Below are 24107 nucleotides of genomic sequence, written 5' to 3' on the forward strand. Positions count from 1 at the left end.
TCGGTAATGAATACAAGATTTTCTAAAAAGTCAACAAAAGCATTATGTTATAATTAATTTATATAGAATTAACAATGAAGAGTATTATATATGTATTATATATGTGTATATATTTCTTTAACTTTTTAGAAATTTTATTTTAGAGAGAGAGAAAGAGAGAGAAACATTGTTCGGTTGCTTCCTGCCCGAGCCCCAATCAGAGAAGGAACCCACAACCAGGATGTGTGCCCTGACAGGGAATTGAGCCCCCTACCTTTTGGTGTACAGGACAATGCTCAAACCACTGAGCAACCACACTGGCCAGGTCTATATGTTTTTTTAATAGACTTTATTTTTTAGAGTAGTTTTAGGTTCACAGAAAATTTAGCACAAAGTATAGAGAGTTCTCATAGATCATCTTCCCGCAAGCATGCACAATCCCCCCACCACACACACATACACACTATCAACATCCCAACCACAGAGATATATTTGTTATGATGAGCCTACATTTACACATCACTATCACCAAAGATCCATAGTTTACATTAGGATTCACTCCTGGCGTTGTACCTTCTATGTGTTTTTGATAAGTGTATAATGACATGTATTCACCATTATAGTATCACTAGAGGCCTGGTGCACGAATTCATGCACGGGTGGGGTCCCTTGGCCTGGCCAGCAATCGAGGCTGATCAGAGTCAATCAGAGTCAGCTGGCTGTGGGGAGGGACCACGGGAGGTTGGCTATGGGAGGGCACTGACCACAGGGGGCAGCTCCTGCATTGAGTGTATGCCCCCTGGTGGTCAGTGCACATCATTGCTACCGGCCGGTCATTCGGCATTCGGTTGACCTATCCTAATGATTGCTTAGGCATATCTATCTATCTATCTATCTATCTATCTATCTATCTATCTATGGTATAGGATAGTTCACTGTTCTAAAAATCCTCTGTGCACTATCTATTTCTCTCTCCCTCCTATCGCCTGCTAACCACTGATATTTTTACTGTCTGTATAGTTTTGCCTTTCCTAGAGTGTTATACAGCTGGAAACATATAGTATGTGACCTTTTCAAATTAGCTTCTTTCACTTCGTAATATGCATTTAAGGTTCCTTCATGGATTTTCATGGCTTGATAGCACACCTTCCATCATCTGGATGTACCATAGTTTATTAATCCTTTCACCCACTTAAGAACATCTTGGTTGCTTCTACGTTTTAACAATTATGAATACATTTGATAATAGACATTTGTGTGCAGATTTTTTGCACGTACATTTTTATAGTTTGGAAATTATATACTATAATGCTATCTTTCTATCAGTAAAATTGACAATAAACTTATGTACAAACACATATTTATACTTCTGATTGTTGGTGTTTGAACATTTACCAGTACACCACTGCTTAAAGGCTGTGGTAAACACTGGCTTTCCTCTGAGTGAAATAGGAGGCTGCTGAAGGATTTTGAGCAGGGGAGAGGCTGACATTGTTAAAGGTCCACTCTGGGTTGTGTTAAGACCTTAGTGAAATAGAAGCAGTTAGAGGACAAAATAAAACCTTTATTGCCAATAAAGGCTGGGTTGGAGGATATAGTTTAGCATGAGAACAACGATGGCATGCAAACTCCCTATCCTCCAGTCCTGGCCTTGGAGTCTGAGGGAAAGAGTCCACAGAGTAGACACTGACACAGGATGTTGAGAACAGAAAAGAAGCCCCCAGGCTTTTTTCTCCCCTGAATTTAGAACACAAGGATTTTACAGCATTACAATAACCAAACTGTAGGCCTTTTTTTTTTTTTTTTGCTTTAATTTTTTTCTCCCTATTTTTTCTCACCAGAATTTTCCTTTTTTAGGTGATTTTGCACCCAGAGTTCCTATCCTCCACCAGCCCCTTGTTACCCATGGATTATGAAGAGTTCGTCCGAGGTTGTCACCTTGGAGTATTTCCGTCATACTATGAGCCATGGGGTTATACTCCAGGTACGTGACCTGTATAGATGTGGAATGTTTTGGAATTTATTTCATGCATATCGTGTGATATTCCAAGTTGACATTGAATTTACTATTGGATAGAGAAGCACAAAACCAAAGCTTAAGTGACTGAGGGAATGTGGGAGATCACTAATATCGGTAAAGAGAATGATTTATAACTCATGGCAGATTTCTAGCAAAAATGTCGCTTTATAGGACAAAGTTAAACTTAACTTGAAATGATAGAGGAGTTATATCTAGTTTGTAAGGTGTTATAAAACATAACTAAATGAAAGAAACAGTTTGGGAAATACTCCATAGTGAATGAGTCATTCTGTTTTGAATTAACCCAAGGAAGTTGGCCACTCCTCATCAGACCTATAATTACAGAAATAAGGAAACCTCTGGTGCTATAAGGTTGGTGTTAGCATATTAGATAAATCTCTAATTTTTTTAAAGAATAATGATTTTATGTGACACTAACTCTAATTCACTCCAGAAAGTATTCATTAGAGTTTGTGCTTTGAGAAAGCACAATGAATATAAGTGCTTATTTCATTAAATTCACCGAACGAACATATATTGAGCTTACATGGATACCTGGCATTTTACTACCTGTGTGTTAATGAGTACTTAATAAAAATAAGGATCTGTTAAGTTTCATCTAATTGTAGCACAGTTTTTCTAGGGAGGATTTCCTGAGTTTTTATCAGATTCTCAAATGGGTCAATAATCCCATTCCACCTACCCCTCCCATCCTAAACTAGGAAACCACTGCTCTCTAGAGCAGTGATGGCGAACCTATGACACACGTATCAGAGGTGACACGCGAATTGTTTTGGTTGATTTTTCTTTGTTAAATGGCATTTAAATATGTAAAATAAATATCAAAAATATAAATCTTTGTTTTACTATGATTGCAAATATCAAAAAATTTCTATATGTGACACGGCACCAGAGTTAAGTTAGGGTTTTTCAAAATGCTGACATGCCGAGCTCAAAAGGTTCGCCATCACTGCTCTAGAGATACACCAAGAGGAAATACTTGCAGAGCAGGAGAAAGGGCCACTGATTAAATTGTGTTACTTCATGGGTAACGGGGAAATCTCTTTCTTTTTTACCCAACCCCACTAGCCAACCAAGAGTTATTCCACAATCAAATACAATGTCTTTGTTAAAATGCAGATATCCCTGAGAGTGGTAATATTCACAAGACATACCTGATATTTTCTGGAAAAAAAAAACAAAAACAAAAAACAAACAAATTTTGACCAAAAAAGGTGAGAGAGGACTGAGAGAGACAATGGGTGCACTGCACACCAGAGAAAGTGGAAGAGATTTGTGTGGAGGATGATTTCAAAAACATGTCCAAAATATATACCTACCCCATTAACTTGCCAAATACGTAGAAATGGAGTGAAAAGCAAAACTAGTACTGAGAGCCCTAACCAGTTTGGCTCAGTGGATAGAGCGTCAGCCTGTGGACTCAAGGGTCCCAGGTTCGATTCCGGTCAAGGGCATGTACCTTGGTTGCGGGCACATCCCCAGTAGGGAATGTGCAGGAGGCAGCTGATTGATGTTTCTCTCTCATGGACGTTTCTAACTCTCTAGCCCTCTCCCTTCCTCTCTGTAAAAAATCAATAAAATATTAAAAAAAAAAAAACTAGTACTGAGAGAGGCAGTATAGGGTAGCCGTTCCCAGCCAGGTCTCTGGAGTTGGGCACGTGGCTGGAAATCCTACCACTCCCTCATCCCTTGGCTTTGTGAATTTGGGCAACCTATATTTCACTTTTCTGTGCCTTAATTTCTTCATCTGTAAGATGAAAATAATGGTAGCCTCACTTCACGTGGTTATTGAGAAGATTAAATGAGTTAATACATGTAAAGAGCGTAGTACTGAGCCTGGCACAAAGGAAACATTGCTGTTCCTAGCTAGATGGGGGCTTTTTCCTCCTCTGCGTGCATCAGAGGACACTGGAGCTGGGTTAAAGCCAAGCCTTTGTCTGTTTCCCTGGCAGCCGAGTGCACTGTGATGGGTATCCCCAGTGTGACAACCAACCTCTCCGGCTTTGGCTGTTTCATGCAGGAGCATGTGGCTGATCCTACTGCCTACGGTGAGATGTTTCATCATTAACCCAATCCAGAGAGAAATGACACTTAACCAAACAAAGCACAGGGTCTTTACAGAGTCCAACTCTAAGCCTAACAGGATTAAACAAAAAAGTTTTTTTGTTCAATAAAATATTTTAATTATGTCATCCATAGAAGGAATAAAAATGCTATTAATATTTAATACATTGTCCAAAATACAAACCACAAAAGGAGTTAAATGAACAAATGAAATTGAAACAGAAAATAAATGCAAAAGAAGTGTTAAACTTAGATAAACCTGCCCTTTACCTTTTTTTTTTCTGAACTGGTTTGGCCCTCTACTATCTAGAAGGGATATTACAATAACTATGGTCTTAGAGGTGATATTACAAGAACTATATTGGTCACCATAATTATTTAAAAGATCCATGCCAAGTTAGCAAAATTCACTTGCACTATTTAAGATGGCTGGAGAATTTGCCTATTACCATCTCTATGTCCATGTTGCCTAGCAACAAGCCAAGTTCCAATGGGCTGGATCCTCTGCCTACACATTGCCAATTCCCTGGTCCTGCACATGGAACACTGGGGCGTCTAAAAACCACTGACACCCAGGTCTCACCCCAGAGATTCTGGCTAGTGAGAAGCCCAGGGAGAATCATCGATTCAGAATACCCCTATATTGCCAGATTTTTTTTTAAAAAAATTGTTGGCTGCAGGTTGGTGACAGTTATAAACCATTAGGAGATCAAAGAGACACAGCCTTGGAAGGGAAAGGATAAAGTAGAGGCAATGGGGAGCTAGGAAATAGATCATTCATGTGATCTGCCATAGAACCTAAGAAATAGGAGAAGAATTGCTCTAAGGTGAACCCTACCTTTTACCTGTGCATTGGCTTTTGTGCCCTTCAGGTATTTACATTGTTGACAGGCGGTTCCGCTCTCCAGATGATTCTTGCAATCAGCTGACTAAGTTTCTCTATGGATTTTGCAAACAGTCACGTCGCCAAAGAATTATCCAGAGGAACCGAACTGAGAGGCTCTCGGATCTTCTGGACTGGAGATACTTAGGCAGAGTAAGCAAATTGGTGATCAACACAGAGGACCCTTTAAAAATTCCACTGGACCACAAACATATTGATCCTCCGCATAATCTGTAAAGTCAACTCGGTATCATAATTGTTAAAACCTCAGTTACTTTTCATGTACTTTTTTTTTTACATATTATGAATGTGCAAAATTCTAAACTCAATTCTTCACATTTCGTCCGAGCCTCTAACAGCCAGTCCATCAGGATCTAACACTGATTTTTACTAGTCATTCTCTTGTCATTGCTTAACTTGATACATTACAAATAAGCAGAAACATTTAATGAAGATGAGGAAAACAAGATCCCTACTTTGTTTCACTCTAAGAGATAATCTGATTTTATTCCTCAGCTTCAGGGGTAATGGGAATAATATTGTTTTTCAAAATGACAAGTGCCAAGGGAAACACCTTCTTTCATGAAGTAGGTTTATAAATACCCAGATGCTCATATATCTTAGCACTGGATAATTTAGTAAAAGATGAACTGACTTTGCCTTTGCATATTGTATCTGCTTAGATACTGCTAAACTTCCCCAGACAAATGATAGATGCTGCCATTTGCAGAGTGCTCATTACAACCATGGGTGATTCATTTTATTGTCTTCATCTATAATAAAAAAAGTGTAACATGCTAATTAGATTGGACAGCCAAATGACCTTCCAGACGACCTTCCAAACGAAGCTGGGACTGTGAGGTCGGAAGCAAGTGGCCGCAGCTGGGAGGGCCAAGCCCCTTGCATGAATTTCATGCATTTGGGCCTCTAGTTTTATAATAAAAGCAGAATGATAAGGCTCTTAGGCAGTGATTTTCAACCTTTTTCATCTAGTGGCACACATAAACTAATTATAAAAATTCTGCAGCAAAAAGTATATTTTTTGTCAAAAGACAAAAAGCATAGGTATCATTTTGATTCATTCACAAACTGGACGACTATTGTTATATTTATTGGCTGTTGTCATTACAATCTAAGGGGAAAGAGGTCAGTGCCCTTGATTAAATAGTCAGGTATTGCATATTTTAAAAATTCTTGCAGCACACCAGTTGAAAATTGCTGCTCTTAGGACTTACATTTCTTACCTATGGTCTAAAGTGGGATTTAAATCCACTTTGTCTGATTATTCTGGTCTCATCATTTCCCCCACACATATTGCTTCTCTGTAGAATGAACCCAGTGGTTTCAGTCCCCTTAGCACTAATTCGAAGTTCAGTAAGGCCAGTATGGCTTTTCCCTCCCATGTTTTGTAGCATTTCTTTAAAAAATGATTTCATTGATTTTTAGAGAGAGAGGAAGGGAAAGAGATAGAGAGATGGAAACATCGATGAGAGAGAAACTTCATCAACTGGCTGCCTCCTGCAGTGCGTGCCCCCTACTAGGATCGATTCCTGACCAGGAATCAAACTGGTGACCTCTTGGTTCCTGGGTTGACACTCAATCACAGAGCCACCCCAGCCGGGCTGTAGTGTTTCTTTACCTAGTCATTGATAAATAAGAAAACCATAAGCTGTCATTTCTTTTCTGATTTTCAAACTTAGAATGAATAGAATCTGTCACTTAAAAACATATATTTCATAACTAAAAGAAAAACATTTTACATAATAACTTGGTTGTTGAACTATATAGATTTTTTTTTAACCTGTGAATCGGTCTTCTGTCACAGTATTACCAGCATGCCAGGCACTTGACATTAAGCAGAGCGTTTCCAGATAAATTCCATGTGGAATCCACGTCACCACCAACGGTAAGTATTCTATGTATTACTTGTTGGTGTTGAAAGCTACATTTCTTATTTAGAGTAAATCTTTTTTTTATTTATTTTATTGCTTAAAGTATTACAAAGGGTATTACATATGTGTCCATTTCCCCCCCCCCCCCCCGCCCTAGACAGTCCCCTAGCCTCCCCTATCCCCCAGTGTCTTATGTCCATTGGTTATGCTTATATGCATGCATACAAGTCCTTTGGTTGATCTCTTACCCCCCTACCTCCTGCCCCCCCAACCCTCCCCGGCCTTCCTGCTGCAGTTTGACAATCTGTTTGAGGCAGCTCTGCCTCTGTATCTATTATTGTTCAAAAGTTTATAATGGTCTCTATTATCCATGAATGAGTGAGATCATGTGGTATTTTTCCTTCATTGACTGGCTTATTTCACTTAGCATAATGCTCTCCAGTTCCATCCATGCTGTTGCAAATGGTAAGAGTTCCTTCCTTTTTAGAGCAGCATAGTATTCCATCGTGTAGATGTACCAGTTTTCTAATCCATTCATCTACTGATGGGCACTTAGGCTGTTTCCAGATCTTAGCTATGGTGAATTGTGCTGCTATGAACATAGGGGTGCATATATCCTTTCTGATTGGTGTTTCTAGAGTAAGTCTTAACACTACCTTTTAATTTGGAAGTAGCTACGTACACAAACTACTATAGTTTTTCATAGTGCCGCATCAAAGCAAAGAATAGAGGAACTGACAGATCAGACCAACTTGAAGCCCTCGATTTAAAGGCAGCGCCATGTGTAAGATGAGCAGAGTCAGCTAACTCACATCATTAGAGAAGCACCTTGCCCAGCCAGTGTGGCTCAGTGGTTGAGCATCAACCCATGAACCAAGTTGGGGGAGCGGGGGATCACCAGTCAATTCCCAGTCAGGGCACATGCCCGGGTTGCAGGCTTGATCCCTAGCAGGGGTGTGTGTAGGAGGCAATCAATCGGTGATTCTCTCTCATCATTGATGCTTCTATCTCTCCCTCTCCTTTCCTCTCTCTGAAATCAATTAAATCTCTCATGAAATCTCTCTCGGCCTTCTTGTTCCAAACTGCTCCGTTAGACATCCATTCTTTTGAGAGTTGTTCAAAATAAAGTAGCCTGCTTGCACAGGAAGTTGATTTGCTATACAAGGAAGTGTTTAAATGTAGGGTGACTGCTTGGCAAGAGTAATATAGACCGAATTCAAGCACCACAGGAGGGATTGGACAGGATGGACATTTATGTTCCATTCAGCAGTGGCCCCCAGGGAGTCTTTGAAAGTCCAACCAGACACTATATTTATGGGACAACATCAGCCGCTTAGCAGCAGATTCACTTAGAAGGATGCAAGATAGGAAACACTGCCTAGAGCAGGGCAGCATCGATATTTCTCTTCAGTGGGATTGTCCTTACAGCAGTCTACATCGTGGTCAAAGAGCTAAACGTCTTCGTCCCCCTCAGGTGATAGTTTAGGTGCAAGAAGGTGAGAACCATACCATTGGGTATGAGATCCAGCTTAGCTTCTATGACTCACAGGAGCCAATATCTCATGTCAATTTCCATAGACACTTTCCATGGCCTCTGCAAAAATATGCCCACTTACAAGACTCATCAAATTCATGGATTCTCCAAAGCTAAGGATCCTCATTTAATATTTATAGATCCTCCAAGTTCAGTGTTAAGCTCTCAATCAAGGATCACTTTACCATAAACAATTTTGTCTACTAATACAATTTATATCCCACCTATATTGGGTGTCCAGAACAGACCTAGAAAGTTAGCACAGGTGAAATTTGCCCATAGAGAAGGAGAAAGTGTTTTGTAAATCCATCAATCTGCAAATTTCACTCCCATGTTCATGATTTTAAAAGAATGAGTGCTTATCTTTTTAGAGGTGGAAGGTAATTCAGCTATATTCATTCATTAATCTGCTTATTTAGCTATTAAGTATTGAGCATCTCTTCTGAGTCAAGTCCTAAGTGCAGGACTCAGCTGTTTTTCTGTGTTGCTTTCAGATAGTGTTGAAATGTGAAATGACTGTACAAGTATGACATAATAATAATGTATAAAAATAGTTGAAATACAGTAACATACTGTAAGAGTTTTACGTTTGTCTCCCCATTCAAGCATGTACACTCTTAAGAGAGCAGGGATCATGTTTTTCATCCGTTTTCCCAGTGCCATTATTATGCCTGACCCATATTTGGTGCTTAATATTTGTTTATAAAATGAGTTATCTCAATGAATCTTAGGTGGAAGGACAATTTGATTAAAACCTAGTGATACTTTCTCATTAACTGAACTAAAAATAGCTGGTGGAATATCAGAGTTAGCTCAGTGGCCCAGTTTCCAGGATTCTTTGTAGTGGTGGTTGCCCATGTCCTGCAATTTCATCGAGCAAATCTGAAGGATGACATAGAGACTAACACGATCAGCAGTGTAATGTAACAGCTGAGATTAACAGTTCTGGAGAGATTCTCACGCTGGTCTCAGCTCTTTGCTCTACCACATGTGCTATATGACCTTTGGCAAGTCATTTGGCCTCTCTAACCCTTCATTTTCTTCTGTAAATGTGGAAAACAAATTTATTGGAGTGTTGTTACAAAGATTAAATACAATAACATATATATAGTATCTGCCACAAGTCAATGATTAATAAAATAAAACTATTTATTTAATGAACCTCTCTTGAGCTTGTTGGTACCAGAATCGAAATTAGTTGCTCCTTGCCCAGCCAGTGTGGCTCAGTGTTTGAGCATCAACCCTGAACCAGGGGGTCACCATTCAATTCCCAGTCAGGGCACATGCCCAGTTGCAGGCTTGATCCCTAGTAGGGGTGTGTGTAGGAAGCAATCAATCGATAATTCTCTCTCATCATTGATGTTTCTATCTCTCCCTTTCCCTTCCTCTCTCTGAAATCAATTAAAAAAAATAATTCATTTAAAAAAAATTAATAGCTCCTGAACAGACCACAAAAAATATCCAACTGTGTGGCCAGGTTAATTTCAACTACGGAATTTTACTGAAAGCAAGGAGTCACTGTCAGGCCTCTAAGATGGAGTCCAGTGTTACCCTTATACTATCTCAATATTAATCCAAACAGACAAGTGGGAGGTACTTAATTGCGCTAATTTACTATTAACTTATCTTTTAAAGATAAAATTTTATACATAGACAGACATTGTATATAAATTAAATAATTTCTCCTTCAACCATAAAAAAATCCAACTATGATTTTTATAAAATGCAAATTGTTTACATATTGGAAAATTAAGAAGTTGTTATAATGCTTGTATCTTATTTTTGTCTTTGGCAGACAGAGGGATTTAAATACCCCAGGCCTTCCTCAGTACCACCTTCTCCTACAGGGTCTCAGGTGTCCAGTCCTCAGAGCAGTGATGTGGAAGACGAAGATGAAGACGAGAGATACAATGAGGAAGAGGAGGCGGAAAGGGATCGGTTAAATATTAAGTCACCATTTTCTCTGGGCCATGTCCCTCATGGGAAGAAAAAGCTGCATGGTGAATATAAGAACTGAATTCCCCCCTGGTGGAACAGAGCTCATTTAGTGAGAGCACAGTAAGAATGGTTATTAAAACCATGGCAATGCCACCAGTTTCACTTCCTTCTTCTAAGAATCACAGTGGGATTTATTCTCTGCCTAAAAAGTGGAGATGACGTGAATAGCGATTTTATCATTTAAAATAAAAGCCAAGTTATTTTCTTAAACTCCTTTCCCTCCAGTAAATTTAGACATGAGGAAGAGGGCTAATTAAAGGAGAGGGACTGGAAGTGTTTTTTAAATGGTTAATTTAAGCACTAACAATTTTTACTAGTTTTTTAAATTATCAGCACCATAAGCCTTTGCTTATTATTTATACAGCTTCCTTACTTACCAAATAGGTCCCTCATCCCTTCCCCACCCAAGATTCTGTTCTCAGCCATGAATGTGCACTACCTACATATTTTAAATAACTCGTTCTTTAATGATTATTTTCATTTTCACGAGTCAAACACATGAATTTATATCTAGCTTTGCAGGCAATCAAAATCCATAATAAAGTAGTTATCCTAAATCCAAATATTGATACATATTCATGCATATTTACAAGGACACTTCTCAAATTAATGATAGAAAGATGTTACCACCTGTGCTGTAGCATCTGACTGTAACAATTTTCTTACTGTTTAAAAGGAAAGCTTATTTGAAAACTTGGTCAGTCATCCACAGATGATAATTTTTTAAATCCAAATGAATAAGTATATCAATATTTAAAGATTTAACTTTCATTGGTAATGTTTTGTTTAAAATTCTTTTAGACATTTAAATAAGATAACATGTATAAAGCACCTGCTACATAATAGTGCCTTACAAAGGACAACATTTTTAAATATCTTTTAAAAATAAAATTTATAGTCTATAACAAGGACAGTGTCTCTAATACAGTCATGCTGTGCATAGAGATCTTGTTAAATGTAATTAAGCATCTTTATGTTTTAAATGTAACTAAATCTAAATTGGCAAAAACAAATCTACACTCACTCTTGGATTGTTTTTTTTTTTTCACAACCGAGTGTTGTTACTGAGTATTATTTACATCACAGTGAATACCTTGGTTGGTATCTCAGTTGGCTAATTGAGGCTCTAAAAATGTTTTGGTTTTCTCAGTGCTATAATGTTGATAGCAACAGGGGAAGAATAACAATGATGGTGGGTCAGATAGTTCAAGATGAGCTTAACAACCATAATCCAGCTCTCCCATTGCCCCATTGTTAGGAAAAAGTAGAACAGTAGATAAAACAACAAATCAGGCCAAAATGGAAGACGGTTGCAAGCTTGCCTCATGTAGAGGTTCAGAAAAAAAAAGGGCAATAAATTAAAGCCAACCCTTGAATAATGCCCCATGGATGCCAATTAACCCAGTGTCTGCAGAGCAAGTTGGAAGGTCTGCATGGGAGATCAGAAAAATATGAGATGGACTTGTATTACAATACTAATGCTCTTTTGCTGAAGTACCAGAAAGATCTCATATTAAAAAGGAGTTTCACTATTAAATAACCATAAAAATATATCCCTGGTAAAGTGACATACTGTATGTATTCAAATGATACTCTTGATTGGTAATTGGTTGGGTCACTTATGAGCTATATAATAAAATACGTTCATAATATAAAACTTTCAAATTCAAGTGCTTTTTACAAAATGAAAGAAGAGTCCTCTGATTAGAAATGAGTACAAATGAGAGTACACATGGAAATTAACTGATTTGCAAACACCTGGTTTTGAGTGGCATTGTGTCAGCGTCAGAGTTTCTACCCTGCACCAGACCCTCTGTTCAGACAGCTGCTGCCACTTGATTCCTTCCCCTTGTCCCAGTAATTTATTGTCCTTTCCCCAAGATTAACAAATCCTGGTGATGAGGAGCAAACAGGACTTTTAGATGATTCTGTGTATAGCACTGGGCCTAATACACAGTAGGTGCATAAATGCATAGTCTTATTGGGAGAAAGAGGTACAAAAATGATGCTTTTAAAAATGTAGGTATCCAGCAGGTGGAGGACAGGAACTATAGAAAGTAGTTTGCGTGTGCTTGACTAGCTGACAGCAAGACATTTTCTTCTGTGTTGTGCCACACTTCCTTCCATGGTAAGAGTTAGGATTAACAGAGCTGGTTTTACACACATAGACGAGAATATAAAATATTACATGTGCAATACTAATCGTTTTCCAGGGCACAGGGGCACTAAGAAAAGGAACTGGCCAGATGGGGGGAGGCGGGGAGGGTCCCAAGAGGCTTCATAGGATGAGCCTAACTTTCTATGAAGTAATATGGGAGATACAATTGCCTGCTTCACCTGGCAGTTGTAAAGATCAAATCAAAAACAGAAATGAACTCTTCCTAAAGAACTTACAGTCCAGAATCAGGAGACTAAACAGGCTACCTTCTCAACTCCCCTTTCTCCTGAGGCCGAAGTAGAATAATGTAACTCAAGGATGATAGGATATAGACTTCCATTTCTTATAACCAGGTAAAGAATGAAAAGTGAATTGAAAGCTTATTTTAAAGTCAGGGCCTCTTCACCTTCTCTTCCCTCTCATGATCCCAATGGTGGTGTGGGAGGAGAGGAGGTATCGCCTGGGGAAACCAGGGAAACAAAGAGTAATTGAGAGCCCACACTGGAGGTTACATATGTAAACAATGCCCGGATAGCCACAGCGGGGAGAGGATAGAGAGGCGAAACGGGGAAGAGCAACTGGAACTGTGCTAAAAGTGGCTTCAAAGTCCGACCTGGAGGTGAGGTAGTGCATGCATGGGAGGCAGGTATTTCCCAATTTTAAAATCCAAGCCACACAATGTGAAAAATGTTGATCCCTGATCATTTGTTCATTTCAGTGTTGAAAAACAACACACACCACACACACACACACACCAGAAGTAAAAAGGATTGCAAAGAGAAATAGAAAGTTACAGCAAACTGGGTTTGGGGGCCTTTATGCAATGACTGTGCTAATCAGCATATCTGTACAGCAGAAGAATTCAACTACTTATAATACATGGAGCTGGTATTATTTTAACTGGTCATGTAGACAGCTTATAAAAACTCTGTTTTGGGGCAAAATACTTGAGATTGTTTTAGTTCACTGTTGGAAGAATTACTTCATAAGATAGATTTTAAAAGTGTTTTGGGAACAGCCCTGGCCGGTATGGTTCAGTTGGTTGGAGCCTGATCCCATACACCAAAAAGTTGAGGGTTCGATTTCCGGTCAGGGCACATTCCTAGGTTGCAGGTTTGGTTCCCAACTCTCTGGTTGGGGCAAATATGGGAGGCAACAAATTGATGTTTCTTGTTCTCTCTCTCTCTCTCTCCCTCTCTCCCTTCGTCTCTCTAGAAATCAACAAACATGTTTTTAAAAAGGTCTGGGAATAGATATAATGTTTAAATAGCCAATATGTACGAATCTATGTCAGATGAGTAAATAATTATCAATAAACTGGATATATGCACTGTCTAGAAAATCCACTTTAAAATCAAATCATAATTAATGACAGGTGTCTACTATGATGCCACATAGATTTTTTTAATGCTAGCATATTTTTGTCAGAGATCAATACATTAACATGAATATAGTTGCATTTTCAATTATGAAACAAGTTACAGACAAACCTTATAAGCAGGGTTTTGGTTATTTAGCACAGTCAAATTGTAATTCCAATTACAGGCATTCACATAAGGATATTCTTCAGCTACTGAATAATGGCTATATATTGATGACAATAAGAATTAACAATACTTTCTAGTTATGACATTTATCAGTGACAACTTTCAATTAATTATGTCAAAAATAATTAACAAGTTGGCCATATTGTGTTTACAAATAAATATATCATTATGCTTGTTGTAGGTATATGTGTGTATATATTTTTCAGATAGTATTGAACCCAAGTTGACTTTAAAAAGAAGTAAATTAGACATTGTACCATGCTTTGTCAGGGTGTCTTTACATAATGTTTTGATGTCAAAAGAAGCCTAGCGTTCTAGTCCATTGGAGTAAGCAGTCTTTGAGTCTGTTTAGCCATGGAAAATGGGTTACCTCTAAAAAACTGGGGTACAGAGGAACAGAGGGTGTCTCATCTGCTGATTTTCCAGTAACTTTCAGATCCATGTTTCTAAACTGAATTCAGGGAGATCCCAGAGAGCACAAGGGGGAGCTCCAAGCTTCTCCAGCCTCACTGAAGATCCCTCTCCCAGCCATGGCACTGAGTGTTCCAATCACAGGGCTTCCTTCCTGTCCATCCCACCCCTTCCCTGCATAACTTACATCTGGGTGAACTGCCAAGAGAATCACACTCTACTCTTTCTCATCCTGCCATGCTTTCCCCCACCCTCCTTGGACGTGGGGAAGGGAGACAAGGAGAAGGAGAGTCCCTGTCGAGTGACGACAAGACAATGCAAGTTGGGTGACAGGATGAGAAAACCAACAACTAATAATATTAAATCAAGAGGGTATCTGTTGTAACAAAAAGAACACTATCAGGAGTATTCAGTCTTATAATCTAAAAAAATTCGAGAGTAAGACAGAAGGTGATCTAAGACAGAAGGACCTGAAGCAATAATAATAATTAATAATTAATAATAATAATAATAATAATAATAATAAAAGGCAATGATATTCCCAGCTAGGAACTCCACCTTACTTTTGCTTCTAGAAGAATTAAACTAGCTGTGCCTGTTCCTAAGACTGCAAATGAAGCAAAAAGAGTCCACAAGTTTTATTTACATGCTTCATGTCTTCAACAAGAACAGAACTGCAACTGCATTCAATTTGGTGTATTTTCACCAGTTTAGCAGACTGTCATCCAGAAATCTGGTTGGATCAAGGTTTTCTTCTCCAGCTGTAAGAAAAAAAAATTATATAAAATGAACACACTTTCCATGGTTTAAAAAAAAAAAAAAAGAACCACCGGAAAAATATTTAATCTCCTAAGTTATGTTAACTCATGCACTCTGCTACTGAAAATTTAAAAAAAAAAAAAAAAAGAGGATTTGATTGATTTAGTTTTAAATTTTTTTCCTCAGTGTGAGACATATCAGAGAGCTCACATTTCACACCTCACTCTCCATGAGCACAGCGTCAGAGCTGTGGGCCAGCAGCCTGTGCCCTGACCACCAGACTACTCACTGTATTTTTTATACATTTTAACATTTAAATTATGTCATAAATACTGCATCATTACAATTTTTGAGGAGGAAAAGTCTGGGTCTATTTATTACCCTTCAATGACCTCTATTTTTAATAGTCATAAAACGTATATACCTTGTTCATTTGGTTCTTAGCAATCCTGCACGTGGATATCATTATTCCATTCTACCTATTGATACTAAGCTCAGGGTCACCAGGGAAGTAACACAGCAGAGCCAGAATTTGAACCAAGTACTGCTACAGACTCCAAAAGCCGTGGCTAATCCACTATCAAGATGTTTCTTAATTCAACTAATAGTTTTAATGCTATGCAGGCAGAATGTCTCTCTTTGAAGATTACATCTAATCCCGGCCTAGAAGAAGCTGTCCAATGTAGTGAAAGTACACAGGCTTAGAATCAGAACTGTCCTGTATCTATTAGGGTGAACCATATGAAACCGCTGTGTTCGTAAGTGTAAGAAAAATTGGTTTTCAGCAATCTCATTTGGTTCAGCCTTTAATAGTGAGCAGTTGGATTTGTGATTATTTAAAATTCTTTGGGCCTCAGGTTTTTCAACTATAGAATAATAAAGTTGGACTTTGAGCTCTTTCAGTTCTAAAGTTCTAAAAGAAATAAAGGTTACAATAGGCTATGGGCTGGGTAATTCATATGAAATTCCCCAGTCTCTCCAAGGAAATAGTTTTATGTTCTTAGTACTCACTTTAATGAGAAATATACTAGCCTTTAAATAGTCAACATTCTGTGAATTTCGGGGGTAAGGGCGGGAAATGTTAATTATTTTTTAAAAACACCTGAATTCATAAAGCCAACTTTGTTGCACTCAACACAGAATCCAAAAAGTAATCAAAGCCTCTCTGTCCTGCAGTTGAAAGCAGTCACTATACTTGTACCTTCTTGTGGTTTCTGCAAGGAAGCCAATAGCAGAGCTGCTGCCTCCGGGAGAGTTAGTAGTCGGGCATTTGGACTTCGTCTTTCTGGAGAAACAAAAATGTATAAAGATCCTATTAGTATTTAGCTATTCATATAGATTAATCCTATCCCAGTATGCTACGACACTAGAAAAACCTCTATGAGATAGATTTGTGATCCCTCAGCAAAGAGTTCCTACGCAGAAGACTGATTTCTATAAATTGAAACATTTCACACTTCCTGTGGACATTACTTACAATTGGTTATGTTGTATATCACAGAATGTAAGCTATAGATGACACAGAATTTCATGAAAGCAAAGAGGATTAAGATAAGGAGCCCATGAGAAATTTCTCCCTTCAGAGCTTAATGTGGGATGTCTGGGCAGAAAGGTTTACATGTGATCCTGCTTGGAGCCTGGACAACCTCTTCTGTCATTCCTTCCAAAGCAACTTGAGATCATCTACATTCTTGGCCACACGTAAGGCAATTATCTGATGGAAGGAATGCATATCTGCTAAATATTCAAAATTATTTCAAGTCCAAGTTGACAGAAGACAAGACATCCTGATTCAACACAAACCACTATTTTTAATTTGGGAGCAAATGAAAACATAGCTTACCCTAGTAAAGTAAATAAGCTTAATTACACTGCAATATCGAAAAAGGTAAATGAATACCTGTTGAGCACCTATAGGTGGTGAACACAGTTTGTTTATTTCAAAATAAATATACTTTTTAAATTTCCTTTTTTTTTTTTAGAGAGAGAGAGTGGAAGGGAGGGGAAAGAGAGGGAGAGAGAGAGAGAGAGAGAGAGAGAGACAGAGACAGAGAGATGTGGTCAAGACACACATGGATTTGAGGCCCAGTTGGGTCGCAATGCAACCCAGGTAGGTGTCCTTGAACAGGAATGAACCCAGACCCTTCTGTGCACTGGCCGACACTCTAACCATTGAACCATACTGTCCAGGGCAAAGTGAATATACTTTTTAATTTTAGCATTTCAGTCTTTAAATTTTACCAAAATTCATTGATTTATGATCCTGTAGCACGGAAAGGTTTATTATGAAGAACAAACAAACAAACAAACAAAAAACCCAGTCCCTAGCACCATTCTTTATAGCCTCCATTTAACTGTTTCTGGTTTGGAACATTTTGATAGCTCTTTCTAGTAACATAAGAGGCATAGATTTGAAGTTTCTAGGTAAATCACCATTTTAACAATAACAATACAATGTTTAAGAGGAAACTGTGTAAAGGTCTTGTCATAGCAGGGAAGTACATTTTGGGAGAAGCTGTATAATTTCCCCTACCCCTCCTAACCCCCAGAGCTGAACCCCAGGCCTTGGGTAACTCCCGGGTTTTCTGCACACCGGGGTGGCCAGAGCGGCACTTTGGGCAGCTGCGACCAAGTCCAGCTTGGGAGTGACAGCCCCGGCCCAGGCGGGGCGTCGTGAGCCCCCACCCCCCACCCCTGCGCTCTGCCCCCTGGGGCTGGGCCCGGGCAGGCTCTCCCACCGCCCCTGCGCGGCGGCTTCCCCACGGGGAGACACTCTCCTTCCGCGCCGGGGGAGTGCGCCCTGTCCGCTCGCTCCAGCCCAGTTCACTCCCCCGGTCACTCACCCGGCGGTGGCCGCTCGGAGAGCTCCTTCTTCCGACTCTGGTCTGAGATGAAGCGGCGCCCCTCTGCAAAGGGAGATGCGGGACTCAGCGCCCGTCCGGCCGGGGCGATCGGGCTAAACCGCAGTTGCCCCGCGCCGCGCAGCCCCCCAGGCGGGGAAGCGGGGATGCGGCGGCCCCCGCAGGGAAGCCCCGGGCCAGGACCTGCGCCGAGCTGCGGGGTTTCGGGCTCTCGGCGGGCCACCCCCGGCTGGGCCAGAACAGAGAGACCAGGAGGAAGGTCGCGAGCCCCCGCCCGCCCCGCGCGCCCCTGCCCGACGCCGTGAGTGGGCCTTGGAGCGCAGGTCTGGTCCACCAGCCAGTGCGATGTTCCCCAGGCAGCCCCAGAGTCGTCCTTTGTGGCAAGAGCCAGCAATCCTTATTAGGGTCAGGATTCCAGAGTCTTCCCCTGCCAACAGCAGTCCCCACCCCCACCCCACTGTCGTCCCTTTCCCTTGATCAACTGAGACAGGGCTGACCTTGACCTCGATTCCTGAAGGTAACAAACTTGATATTATCCCCTCCCCGCAGCTCTCCATCTAGTCCATGGACCCATGCACCCCCCCCCCCCCCCCCCCCCCACGGAAGAGCAAAGCATTTGGAACCTACGTGCGCCCTTCAGGTAAAGCATAGCTTGAGGAGTCCAGTTCCTTCTCTCCAAGAGTCTCTACAACCCCGAAAAGAGAAAAGCAGTTAATAAGACATTGCTGCGCAGCCCTCTATTAGAAAAACAAAAAGAAAGGAAGGAAAGGAGGGTGAAGAAACAGAGAAAAGAAAGATAGGAGAGGGAGGGAAAGAAAGAGAAAAGAAAAAGGAAAGAGCATTCAGGAGGTTGATTTTCTTTCTATCTGTCTTTTGCGTTTGCTTACCTGTGGTGCACTGCTGGAATTTCCCATGAGAGAAAACACCAGGAAAAGAGCCAGGGTTGTTGCCGCCAGACTTCTGAGTCCCTACAAGAAACCACCAATCAAAGAAAGAAAGTCATTGATGCGCCTCTAGGATCTTCTGCTTTCTTTCTTGACGCGCGGACAGTTACCAACCCCTTACTTTTTGCTGTGTTCTCTTTTAATACTCAGAATGGGGACAGGGGTCCCCAGTCTGCCTTTTAATCCGCCAGAGTTCTCTTTTTTTTTAAAAAAAAAAAAATTATATATTTTCATTATTTAATCCAAATGACAAATGTGTGAATAAGTGAATTTTTTTTCTTAGTAATATCAAATGAGTCTAATATGTTAAGGAGTATTATTTAAATATCCTCTAAAATGCTTATTAAGTATACAGTAATAGGTAAACTGCTCTGAAGCATTTTATAAAATAGTTTAAAAGTTAAGTAAAACCATTACTTGCCTTCATGCTCTGCTCCTTTCCAGAACCTGCGGTAAAGGTAAAGGTAAAGGTATAACTTTACCTGTGAGTTTTCCAAGCTTGTTCTGAAGGGGAGGCTTTTAAAACCTTAGCATCAAGGGCCCCTCCTTCAGGCTTCAGGAGAGTTAGGGAGTCCCCGGGGACTTCATGTCAGTCTTCCAGAGTGAGAGGATCTGATGACTCCTCCAGGAAGGTTCAATTGCAGGAAGTAGAGAAATGATTGATGGGTGGACACCATGTGTTCAGGTACTGACCACACCAACTGGGAGATATTCTGAAAATACCAGCCTTATTGTCCGTTTTTCCCACTAACTTCCCAGCGTATCATCATCATGGTCATCATCATCATCTTCTTCTTCTTTATCATCATCATCAAAGAAAATGATTAAGTTTTGGCACAAGCAACACTAAATAAAGTAAGGAAACTTGTTTGGGTAACTAGCTACAAGCTATCACTGATGACGAATGATGAATCATTTCGGCAGAAATGAAAAGGTTAGGGAATCTCAATGGAATTTGATATCGGTTATTCATTTTCTCGAATGCCTGCGATGCATTAGACATTCCTCCTTTTAATTCAAGGGACACAGCCAGGCATCAAAGAGACACAGTCTCTGCTTTAATCAAGCTTACCTTCTAGTCAGGGGAGAAACACTCTAAACTAGTAAACAGGTAAACAAGGTAATTACAGGACGTTTTAAATGCATTATGAAGTAAAAGTAAGCAACACGATGAGGTAAAGTAAGTGGTAGGAAGGTAAAAATAGAGGGAGGGGTCTGGAAGGTTAAGGTGGAATCAGAGATGGGATAAGTTGGAGTGAGAATTAGTATTTATATGCATAAGAAAGTAAAGCAAAATCTTGGGATGGGAAAGAAGTAGGCTTATTTGAGGAATAGGAAGGAAACCAATGGAGTGAAAGTTGTGTGGGTAATGGCACGGCACTTTGAAATGAGATTGGAGAGGAAGAAATGGGCCAGTTCATTTGGGAACATGGTTATAAGCAAGGGATGATGATGGTTTTGCCCTGACTGGTTTGGCTCATTGGATAGAGCATTGACCTGCGGACTGAAGGGTTCTAGGTTCGATACTGGTCAAGGGCATAAAAAAAAAAAAAGAAAGAAAGAAAGAAAAAAATAAGCAAGGGATGATGATGGTTTAGGCTTGGGTGGTATTTGCAGGGAATGAAGAGCTGTACATGAATTTGGGGTGCAGGTTGGAGGTAGAAAATAGAGCTTGGTGGGATATGAGAGTCTGACAAAAATAAATCAAGGATGATTCTTAGGTTTTTGGCTTAAACACTGGGTGAATGATGAAACCATATATTGAAGCTAGAGAGACTTCTTAAGGAAGCAGTTCAGAGAGGGAACTTAAGAGCTGTCTTTTGGGCATATTAAAATTAAAATGTATGTTAGACATCCAAGTAGAAGGGGGAAGTAGGCAACTGGAAATGCAAAACTCTATAGAGTTCAGCAAAGAGGTCATCAACCTATCGATATTTTTCTGAAGGCAGGAATTATCAGATTTCAGAATTTTAAGAATTCTATGAATTTTAAGGCAGGAAAAGGATTGGGATTGAATGATAACACTTAGGGAGTGAATGAAGTTAAAGAAGAGAGGCAAAGATAGAGCTATGAAAATAAATATGCAAAGAATGAGCAGAGGGAGAGTCAGTAAGGAAGTTGAGGTGAAGCAATCAGAAAGAAAGGAGAAATTCCAGGAGACAAGGAATCCAGGAAACTATCCATTATGTTGAAAGGTCAAACTAGATGAGAGCTGAGAAGTGTATACTGGATTTGTTTTTGAGGACATAAACTAGATTGGATTGGGATGGAAGTGAATAAGATATGAGGATATAAAGACAAGCGTGGACAACTTCTTTCAGGAATTTCACTAAAAGGGGGAAAGGAAAAATGAATCTTTTTAAAAGATGAGATACTTGAGTGTGGTGGAAGTGTTATTTTTTGGGGGGGCTCAGTAATATCTGAACCCTTTCACTTTTAGGGAATTCCTAAAATTTTCTAAATTATGAATTATGGAATTGGGACTCTTGGTGGGAAGCAGAGACTTTTTTTTTTTTTTCTTCTATTGTAGAAGCTGAAAGTGCCAGATCCTCACTTTCCCAGCCTCCCTATCAGGTAGGATGTGGGCACATGATTCAGGCTTCACCAATCAGATATACTCACCTAGATGAGCAATCTGGAGATTGGATGAAAGCAAGTGAGGTCATGAGAAACACTGTTACAGTGGGGTTGTAGTAAGCTTGAATTGGTGGGGGAAATACTGCCTACAACACTTATAGCAGATTCCAAGATGGTGTTACCATCTGTAGGGTCTTTATAATGAAGTCCTCTTGCTCAAATCAGTCCAGTTTGTTGGTTTTTCTGATGACAACTAAGAGACCATTTGTGGGACATGTATGCTGATGGAGATGATCCGTGGAAAGGATACATGGATGGTGCAGAAGAGATCTGCAAAAAGGAATGCATAGAAGGCAAGAGGATAGGATCCAAAGCATGTCAATATGCAGTTGAAAGTTACATATATAGACAGATATTGAACAAGGACCTGAGTGCCCACCTATGCTAAGATACAGTGGATAAGAGAGATGATCCCTTTCTTCTAAAAATTATACCAGCTGTCCTCAGGTATTAATAAACCACCTGGGACTTTTGCTAAAATGCAGATTCTGATTTAGTATGGGTGGGGCGGGGCCTGAAATTCTGCTTTTCTCATAAACTTCCAGGGGATGCTGATATCTGCTGCTCTACTGACCATTGGACATTTTGAGTAGTAAAGCTCTAGAGGCTATGATAAGTGATAAAAGGTAAACGTTAGAGTCTGTGTGGATGGGAAAATGGCTAGCAGTAGAAATATTGGAATATGGGGAGAGAACAGATGAGTTTGGTTGGGGCTTGAAGTTTGAGGGGCTGATGCTACCTGCAAATCTTTGTTGTTAATACAAAGATTTATTGTTAATACTTGTTATTTAGACTTCATGGTTATGTGCAGACAAGAAAACTGGAGCTTGGTTAGTAAATGTGAATGGAATAAAGAAAGTAGAAACTTGAGGAATATTTACTCGCTTTAAAGAATCAACAAGAAAGAGTCAAAGCTTGTAATGTTTTCCACTGTCTTATGAGAGGGGAAAGATTTTAAAAAATTAAAGACTAAAAGGTTAACACCCAAACTGGACAAAATATTAATATTTCTTTAAATATTAGGATTTAATTTCAAGGGATTGTAGCAACTTCCAAAAAAAGAACAATAAACTAAATACAAGTATGCATGTGTTTATGATTTAAATGAACTCTTAAATGAAACCCAATTACTAGGTTACCTAACAAACAAGTAAAATGCCCTTTTCTTCTCTCCACACCAAAGACACACAAAGGTTTAATAAAGGGGAAGAAAATGAGTTGCCACTAAAACTTTGTTTGAATTTCCAATTTTAAAGAAAAACAAATGAATGCAGTTTGTTGATAACAGTTTAGCTAATGAGTTCACAGGCAGATGTTTGACGTCAATGCTGCCATTTTCGGGATAATATGCACAAGTGAAGAGAATAGCTTTGACAGATTATCAATATTGTAGTCTTATCAAAAGTAGCATGCCAGAATGTGTTTGTTCTAAAAGGGCATTGACTTCCAATAAAATGTTTTTGTTAAATCACAAAATTTTAAGATTTTTACAGGTCTAAACCTAGAGATGGGCTAAGAAATTTGATTTTAAAAAAAAGTTGATGGATTTAACCACTCAGTTTTATTCTGCTGACATTTACTCTGCTGACCAGGCAGTGGGCTTTTTAACAAATTGGATCCTAAGCCTTTTGAATAGGCATATTCAATGGAGACCATTTTGCCTGCATAGCTGATGTTATCTGAATTTTTCTCGTTGACTCGAGGGTGCTCAGGCCCCATTTTAACAATAACTGTTGTTGAAACTGCATTCTTACACGTCAGTGGTTATTGTGTTCACATAGAAAACAGCCCCTATCTTGGGTTAGGTTACCTGGGCAATATGGCTATTATAATACGAACATATCCAAATTACTTCTTTGATGAAAGAATAGAGAGGAATTTGAAATAGTATGAATGACATCATTGGGTTTGAGCTCCTCCTTTGGCCTGATTCTGTGCCAAGGTCAGTTTGTCCCACAGGCCAGTTGTTTCACAAGCAGGTGAAAGCAGTCATTTTCCTAAAGGGCTACCAGTTTTAGGAGGGTCTTTAGGGACACCGAGGCGGCCTGCTATCCTATATAATAAAAGGGTAATATGCAAACTGACCCTAACAGCAGAACGACTGGGAATGACTGGTCACTATGACACACACTGACCACCAGGGGGCAGACGCTCAATGCAGGAGCTGCTCCCTGGTGGTCAGTGCGCTCCCACATTGGGGGCTCTGTTCAGCCACAAGCCAGGCTGCCAGCTGCCAGCACAGCGGTGGTGGTGGGAGCCTCTCCTGCCTCCTCAGCAGCGCTGAGGATGTCCAACTGCAGCTTAGGCCTGCTCCCCACTGGCAAGTGGACATCCCCCGAGGGCTCCCGGGCTGCCATAGGGATGTCTGACTGCCAGCTTAAATAATACAAGTATATATT

General features: G+C 39.9%; 2 protein-coding genes across 3 annotated transcripts in view; one reads left to right on the forward strand and one right to left on the reverse strand.

Annotated features, from left to right (window-relative positions):
• The window catches only part of GYS2 (glycogen synthase 2), a 47644-nt gene extending 36040 nt beyond the window's left edge, over window positions 1-11604 (forward strand). For both annotated transcript variants that reach the window (XM_036300770.1, XM_036300772.1), the window contains 5 exons: window positions 1837-1963; window positions 3973-4068; window positions 4957-5120; window positions 6793-6873; window positions 10189-11604. In XM_036300770.1, coding sequence (XP_036156663.1) covers window positions 1837-1963; window positions 3973-4068; window positions 4957-5120; window positions 6793-6873; window positions 10189-10410 — 690 coding nt within the window. In that variant the 3' untranslated portion in view covers window positions 10411-11604. The remainder of the gene's footprint in view (window positions 1-1836; window positions 1964-3972; window positions 4069-4956; window positions 5121-6792; window positions 6874-10188) is intronic.
• A 215-nt stretch (window positions 11605-11819) lies between these two features.
• Window positions 11820-23840, reverse strand: SPX (spexin hormone). Its single transcript, XM_036300773.1, has 5 exons — window positions 19015-23840; window positions 18755-18812; window positions 18110-18172; window positions 16468-16551; window positions 11820-15268 (listed from the first exon to the last, which is right to left on the reverse strand). Exons 1-5 carry the CDS (start codon window positions 19039-19041, stop codon window positions 15210-15212), a joined length of 291 nt encoding a protein of 96 aa, XP_036156666.1. The 5' UTR covers window positions 19042-23840; the 3' UTR covers window positions 11820-15209.
• Window positions 23841-24107: the final 267 nt, after the last annotated feature.

This window comes from Myotis myotis, unplaced genomic scaffold (genome assembly GCF_014108235.1).
Source record: "Myotis myotis isolate mMyoMyo1 unplaced genomic scaffold, mMyoMyo1.p scaffold_m19_p_3, whole genome shotgun sequence".
Classification (NCBI taxonomy): Eukaryota; Metazoa; Chordata; class Mammalia; order Chiroptera; family Vespertilionidae; genus Myotis; species Myotis myotis.